The sequence below is a fragment of the Phalangium opilio genome, unplaced genomic scaffold (genome assembly GCF_054372755.1).
Source record: "Phalangium opilio isolate 3A_F unplaced genomic scaffold, DU_Popi_V2 ptg000070l_1, whole genome shotgun sequence".
NCBI lineage: Eukaryota > Metazoa > Arthropoda > Arachnida > Opiliones > Phalangiidae > Phalangium > Phalangium opilio.
This window is the reverse complement of record NW_028324182.1, coordinates 6,412,858-6,420,252: the sequence shown is the minus strand read 5'-3', so window position 1 is coordinate 6,420,252 and position 7,395 is coordinate 6,412,858. Positions and strand designations below refer to the sequence as shown.

The 7,395-nt window shown below is 34.5% G+C and overlaps 2 protein-coding genes across 5 annotated transcripts; one reads left to right on the top strand and one right to left on the bottom strand.

The window, feature by feature from the left end:
- Window positions 1–176: 176 nt before the first annotated feature.
- Window positions 177–842, top strand: Cisd2 (CDGSH iron sulfur domain 2). Its single transcript, XM_089842779.1, has 3 exons — window positions 177–310; window positions 379–593; window positions 687–842. Exons 1-3 carry the CDS (start codon window positions 304–306, stop codon window positions 774–776), a joined length of 312 nt encoding a protein of 103 aa, XP_089698905.1. The 5' UTR covers window positions 177–303; the 3' UTR covers window positions 777–842.
- LOC149661301 (uncharacterized) lies at window positions 829–7,361 on the bottom strand. 4 transcript variants are annotated; one of them, XM_089842764.1, is made up of 13 exons: window positions 6,891–7,361; window positions 6,428–6,584; window positions 6,003–6,364; window positions 5,143–5,897; window positions 4,805–5,080; window positions 3,958–4,325; window positions 3,586–3,892; window positions 3,200–3,509; window positions 3,006–3,127; window positions 2,849–2,939; window positions 2,538–2,773; window positions 2,074–2,445; window positions 829–1,977 (listed from the first exon to the last, which is right to left on the bottom strand). In XM_089842764.1, the coding sequence occupies exons 1-13, from the start codon at window positions 6,922–6,924 to the stop codon at window positions 1,171–1,173; spliced, it is 4,197 nt and encodes a 1,398-aa protein (XP_089698890.1). In that variant the 5' UTR covers window positions 6,925–7,361; the 3' UTR covers window positions 829–1,170. The 4 variants fall into 4 exon arrangements, with proteins under 4 accessions (XP_089698890.1, XP_089698888.1, XP_089698889.1 ...); XM_089842762.1 differs by having other exon boundaries at window positions 5,143–6,364; XM_089842763.1 differs by having other exon boundaries at window positions 5,143–6,364; window positions 6,428–6,566.
- Window positions 7,362–7,395: the final 34 nt, after the last annotated feature.

Genomic DNA, 7,395 nt, shown 5'->3' with positions numbered 1-7,395 from the left:
ACACGTTGCCGGCAAAACTTCGTTCCCCGGACAGCTACAATACACACTTAAATTGACACAGCCGTTTAAATAACCTGAAAGTACCAACTTACCTCTATAGCACCACCAAAGCGAGTAGCAACATTGAGCAGACGAATTCGGTGCATAGACATTAGAATTCCGTGACCTCGATTGATTCCTCGAATAAAATTAATTAAGTCACGTGATTATGCAGTGATTGAAAGCGTTATTGTATTGTTTGATCGCTGTTTGTTGATAATAATATATTTTGCTCAATTTTGGTTATCAACTGTTAATTCGATAATGACTAGTATGTATATTAATCTCCATTCATTTGGACGCTAAAATAATTTAATTATATAATGGTTTTGGAAATAGTTAACGATTATATTCCAATACTGCCATGGGTTGGTACGGCAGTAGCAATAATCTATGCCCTGAAAGTAACTTATCAAGGCAAAGATTCCGGCAGCGGCAAATCCGGAGCAATTAACAAAGAAATTGACAAAAGTAACCCTAAAGTAGCTACTATGGTGGATATTGAAGATTTGGGTGAAAAAACGGCATTTTGTCGATGCTGGAAATCCAAAAAAGTACTTCGTCTGTCATATCACCGCCACTATAGTCTAAGTGGCGGTGGTCATATGAACAAAATAGATTATTCTTAATATATTAATACTTTTCAGTTCCCGTATTGTGATGGAGCCCATGGAAAACATAACACAGAGTGCGGAGATAATGTTGGGCCTCTCGTTATCAAACGCAACGCAACATAAATTTACCAAATTTTCATTTTGTTAAAACACTTATACTTAGGAATAAATAAAATTCTTCGTTATAAACTTGTTAATTATTTTTATATACAAAATATATACTGTTTTCAACATTTGTTAAATTGAAAATGTTTTCTTAAACATAACAATTTTTAATTTTAGTAACATATTATAAATGAGCCGCTTGCTCATTATTCTTTAAAAAAGAAAAAAAAAAAGGAAGAAAAAGCTAATTAACGAAAACAACTAATTACAGAATTAATTTCTGTAACGAGAAACAACACATAAGATAATACTTGGCACTTTAGAAACTTATGATAGAAAATGTTGCGATTATGACTTCTCTCTTTAATAACATTGAAGGTCCTTCAACAATGTGTTATTGATATGATATTATTTAGGAACTACGAATGTTTTCTTTCGTGAATGATATTAATTCTTTCATTATGACTGGGTTTAGCTTTGTTATTTTAATATTTAATTTGCAACACGTTTCTTTAATGAATTTTTCCATTAATCTACCGCTACTGGTCACATCGTGTTTTTCTTTCTTCAGTTTAATAATGATAAACTGTTCAATTTTTTTCTTCACGTCTGGGGGAACTGATACTTTATCAACAGTACTGACGATACTTTGCTTTATTAAACCAGTTTTTGAATTAGCACTCTTTTTTGGACACAGTTTAATGATCTCCCGGGGAACTTTCGAGGATGAATCATCACCACTTCGCTTCGTTAAACTCAAAGGTTTTATAGTACAGCCATTTTTGACAGCTGTTTTCATAGAATCTTTTGGGGAGTTTCCTTTCAAAGAATCTTTTGGGGAGTTTCTTTTCACTAAATCTTTAGGGGAGTTTCTTTTCACTAAATCTTTAGGGGAGTTTCTTTTCACTAAATCTTTAGGGGAGTTTCTTATCACTGAATCTTTAGAGGAGATTCTTTTCAATGCATATTTAGGGGAGTTTCTTTTCCTTGAATGTTTAGGGGAGTTTCTTATCGACTGTGTTAGATTACATGGTGGCCTCTCAATGGGGCTCTTTGGGCTTAAATATGAACTGGTCCCAATATTCGTTGTCACCAACGTTTTCCGGGGAGTACACATGATGTTAGGGTTGGAATGCGTCGGGAAATTTGAATCCTTCAATTCAACTAAATCGTTATTTTCCCTGGAAGTTTTCTCGCATTGAGCGGGAAAATCTTCAATCTTTTGAACAATATATGAAAAATGTATATTTAAAATAACTTTAACCTACTTGAATGACGTATAAGTATTAGCCTTTCAATTTAAAAACAGTCTTACCAGAAAATTGTCCGTGACATATTTGAATACTGTGTAAGGTCTCACTGGAACGCAAAGTTTGTCGGGCGTCCTGCATATATCTTCAAAGGAAATGATTAACGGTGGTTTTAGCATGTTAGTGCAGGCTTCTATCACCCGAAGTTGACAACTATCGAGTGTGGAACTGGAACTCCCTTTAAGAGCCTCAATCCCGCACAATTGCTCAGAGTATAAAATACACAGCTCAATTTCGAGAGTTAAGCTATACTTTTTCGAGAAATCCTCATTAGCATTAACCGTGTTGACAAAACGTTTTTCCAAATAAACTTTAACCAATGTCACTATTTCTTCGAGTGTTAGGAAACTTTGGAGTTTTAAAACTTGATCAGAAACCTAAATATTGATCAAAGTTTTTAGCGTAATGAGTGAATTACATTTAGGTTTAAAATATATTCCAAAAGTCTAAACCAATAAAATATTGGTACCTTAAATAGATGGTAAACATCCTGTAGCATTAACTCTATAAAATACTTTAAATAATCCTCGTGACCAGTTTTGTACATTAATATGGCAATTCCGCGATAAACGGACGGCTCAAGTTCGAAAGAAAATTTGGCCACAGAATGATGGAAATCGATTAAACTTTTAGTTTCAATCAAAAGTCCAGCATTCAAGACAAAACAGAAAAATTTGTTGAAATTAGTTTGAAATTTTTCAACAGCTAAAAAAATAAGATTATTATCATTATTTTTTTTTTTTTGGCTCAAAATATGTGTAATAATAAGACTAATCATACCAATTAAATCAGTATTTGTAAATAAATGGTACGAATTTTCAATAAGTTTAACACCGTTAGCCAGAATTGCTTTTAATAAATGATTGTCCGACTAAAAATAACGTAAAAAAACCACTATAAGTTCTAGATTAATAATTTTTGAACCAGCCCCACTTACGCTTAATTTTGACGCAGTTTCAAAAAGAAGATGCAACAACGCGTTAAAAACTTCTAGTTTAGTCAAAATAAGTTTTTCAGAGTGACTCGAATCTTCATTTTCAATGGGAGCCCACTGACACTCTTAATGTAGAACAGAAATTAAGTTAAATTAAATCTAAATAAGGCCGGGTTAAATTAAACTATAGATTGTACCATTAAGGATCTGAAAGGCTTCCATTATTTTACCACACTGCACGCAAACGTCTGTAGCTATTAAGACTAAGTCAGTCTTTGTTAGGCCTACTAACCTATTACGCAAATCTAGACCACTCTGCGTCAACTCAAAATGCTTTTGGATATCAAAAAAACTGATAGTAAAAAAAGTAAACAAGGTTTCGACAACTTCCATCGCGGCATTGAATAGCTTTAGGAGATATAAATCGACCAACAAAGTTACGCCGTATTGCGTTGTGTAAACAATTTTTGGGGTAAGTTGGAGAGCTTCGTTGGGTCTCCATTGTATCTAGGAAAAATGTTGGATTAAAAAGAACCGTGAAAACTAAAGCATCCCAAATTCCGAGTCAAAGCTGATCTCTTACCGAATTGACAAACATCTTGAATACAAATCCAGCCCTCTCATTACATAGTAATATTTCTTCGTAAATCAAGTGAATTAAATTTCTGTCGCCTTTTTCAACACCAACATTGATAAAAATCCCCGCTAATTCTTGGTATTTCTCTTGCACTACGCAATTACGAACGTATTGATTGATACTGTCGGTAAAAGGGGCTGCGCAAGGTGGCGAAATTAAATGGATTTGCTTATCCAACACCAAATCAGGTACTGTTGGCGTTCCTTCAATTAAAGTTTTATTGTTCGATGGAAAATATTGTTTAATCATTGATCTGTAAACGTAAAAAAAAAAAGAATAAATCATGACAAATCTTTTGGAAGCTTTATTTAATCATACCCGATAATTTCGCGATCAACTGTCTTGTAGTCCTCCATTAGTAAATAAAATTTTTCCAAACATTCAAGATTTAACGTGGGGAACAAAATTTTCCCACTATCCTTTTTAAGTAATTTTACAACTGACGCCAATTTATTTGGAATTTTACTAGTATTCCGTAATAGAGTATTAACGGGCTCAGAATCGGGAACAATTCTCGCAACGCCAATAATAAAATGCAAGAGATTGAGAACCAATCTCCAATCTGGATTTTCGGTATTAACTAAAGCCTTTAACAAAATGTTTGCAGTCTCGCGAGTTAAAAACAGTCGAGAAGGTTTTACTTTACTAGCCCTAATGTAAAGACTCTCGAGTTTCTTTCCAAAAACCTTAAAAAAACATTTTACAATTCAGTTTCAAAAACGCTTCTGGTCAAGATATCAGTGGTGTGCCAGTCCCGTTTTTTCGGTTTCGAGTGAAGTATCAAGTATGGAGCCGAGTATTAAAAATTCTTTCGAGTATCGAGTATTTAGATTAGGTCAAATTTTGTTTGTTTTTTCGAGTAATTATAGTCTCAAATATTTTCTTGAGTAAATTACTAAATTTCTAGAAAAATAACGAAGCTCTTCAGTTATCTAATATCTAAGTAGTTCAAAAGATTGTTAGTGATCAATTAAAGATTAAACAGGTTATTCTTATGAGCACATCGTCTACAAAAGTTATAAGACCCAATTGGATTCGAGTATTTGTCGAGTATTTAAGAAGTTAAACCCTTCTCGAGTATCTCAATATGTTGTTATCGAGTATCGATCGAGTAGAGCACTCGAATTTAACGAGTACTCGCACACCACTGCAAGATATACTATACCTCTAAATGGTTTTTACAGGCTAAAATTAGGGACGTGACCAAGTTCCTATGCGTTCTTAAATAAAAACAGTACCGATCGCAAATTGAGTAGTAAAATTCAAAGCATTGAGTGATAACTGCCAATTCGTTTTTAGCAGCAGCTGTGTCGACAATGTGCGTCAAAGCTATCCCCACCAGATTGGAATGGCGATTGAGCGTAGGGAATTTTTTCAAGCACTGCAAGGCTTTTATAACTAACCCTTCCTCGCACATACTCTTAACCTCACTAAGTAAGTCCTAGAAAACAAACATAAAATTTTTAAGAAAAACCTCGGTCAAAACTCTCAAAAAACGTCTACCATATTTTCATATTCAATTGGTGCGGTGGATTTTGGTGCTTCCGAGGCATTTGGGCTGCATCTAGACGTAACTGAAATTTCAACAGTCGAATCATTCATTTCTTCATCTAAATCATCCAGTATGTCAGTATGTATTTGAATTTCTTCAGTCACTTCCGCCGTTTTTGACGAGGTTGCCTTTTTATCAACTTGAAGGGACGGCATTGAATTTAATTTCTTCAGTACTTCATCCTTGTCCCATTTTATTTTTTTCTTAGCAGGGGAAAATGAACGATTTGAATCTACCGGAATCAATTCCGAGGTCGCATTTTCATTTTCCCCTTCCAAGTTGTTGGAAGCACCGTTATTGTCCGGTGGTTCTAACGATTCGGTCAAATCATCTTCGTAATCCAGTTCATCTCTTATGAAGAGATAATCAATATCTTCCGTAAATTTGCGTTTAACAGAGACTTCAGGAACTTTATCACTAACTGGAGCTTCATTATTTTCAACCTCATCTTCACTTTCCTGACTACTTAACAGGATTTCTTCAGGTTCGCATCCCTCATACGTATTCCATTCTGGATTACTATCAATTTCGGTGTTCTCATTTTCGGAAGATGTTTCGGGTAATATTTCTTCTTGAAATTCGTAATCATCCGTAGACTGAATTTTAAGATCACTTTCACGTTCAGTTGAAGGTAGTTTCACTTCAACGGTACTATCGGAGTTGCCAATTGATAAAGAACTTTCGCTATCTGACCCCACCACCCTAACTAAATCCAAATCATTGTTAGTTTGGACTTTGTCAACGGTATAGTGATGAAAATCGATTAAATTTGCATCATTTTTGGGACTGGAAAATTCTTTAAGGTACATACGTAATGGCGTGTTAGAATTCTTCATAAAATAGTCTGGATTTAATTCTTTTGGAGATTCATCGATAAATTTTAGGTTGTTATTATTATTATTACAGAGTAATTGGTTATTTAAGCTTAGAACATAGTTTTTATTGATATCTAAATCAGATCCTTCTAATTCCTCAAAAACGAGGTTATTATCATCGCAGTCTGATAAACTTAAATCTTTTTCTAAATCACCCTCAAGCTCGTTAATTTGATGATGTTGGGATATTACACCATTTACGGGGCGATTTTTAAGAGTAATTAAGCTTAAAGGCACGGAAACCATCACTGACTCTTTACGAACAACTTCCTCCTTTTTACCTTCATTGGACATTTGCCTTAATTAAAGGATTCGCCAATTAAAAATTTTCTAATGGATTAAAAATGCGTCATAAACCTACTCAAATACCGCCAATAGCGTTTCAGGATCGACTAATCCTATAATGTTCCTATCATTCGTCATGTCATCCGATCTGAATTCCCACCTTTGTGTATTGAGATTAAATACTTCGGAACACAGTGGGATTGACAATATAGGCTCTATAACACACCGACATTCTAAAATGTGATTAAAACGAGACATTTTTGTAATGTCAGTCAAGTACTTCGCTTGAAAACTCATCAAATTAACTATTAACATAGTTTAAAGCAATATGTAATTGATTTTACACAAATTTTATGTCAAAACACGACGACGGGACGGTTCATGCCGCCCGCCTTGTGAGTGTCAAGGAGAAACGCGGGCCGCGGGAAGCCGGGATTCCGGGAAGTAAAAGTAATTAAAAATAGCAAAGGCTTAACGAATGAATGCAATTTTCAAGCTAGACAATCGCTGTAAAACTAAATAATTATAAATATAATTACCGGAACCATAATTTTCTTCATCCATCGGCTTCATGTTGGTTTATTTATTTCCTAAATGTTGTTTATTTATCTCGAATTAGGCCTCATGATATAACCCGACCCGAAACACGTGTTATTGTTACTGCGACCCAGCATGGATTATATTTAACAAAAACAATAATAGTTTTGCATTGCTAAACTCTGGATGCAAAATTTTATCATATATTAAAAAAAAAACAACCTTTGAATTAAACTAGACTTTCAAGAAAAAAGTTATTGAGTATTGGGAATGAGAATGCGCTAATAAAACCGTACTCTTTAAGTACCCCATGATGTACTGGGAGTGGGAGGCGGGATCAAAGAAGGTGGAGCCTAGAGATAGAGCCCGAAGTCCGAGAAGGTACATTTTATTTGTAATCAAATTGTCTCAGGGTTCAGGCAGGCACGTGGTCTCTCTGCATGACCTTTAATTCATACCACAAAATGAGTACCATCAAATGTTTTCCTATAGCTATAGAGTAATGGC

Coding starts and splice junctions, on each gene's coding strand:
- LOC149661301 (XM_089842762.1), bottom strand. CDS start 6,924: ATGAAGCCGATGGATGAAGAAAATTATGGTTCCG. Junction 4,326..4,804: donor CCTGTAAAAACCATTTAGAG/GTATAGTATATC, acceptor TGTTTTTTTAAG/GTTTTTGGAAAGAAACTCGA. Junction 3,893..3,957: donor GTTGATCGCGAAATTATCGG/GTATGATTAAAT, acceptor TTACGTTTACAG/ATCAATGATTAAACAATATT.
- Cisd2 (XM_089842779.1), top strand. Junction 594..686: donor GATGCTGGAAATCCAAAAAA/GTACTTCGTCTG, acceptor AATACTTTTCAG/TTCCCGTATTGTGATGGAGC.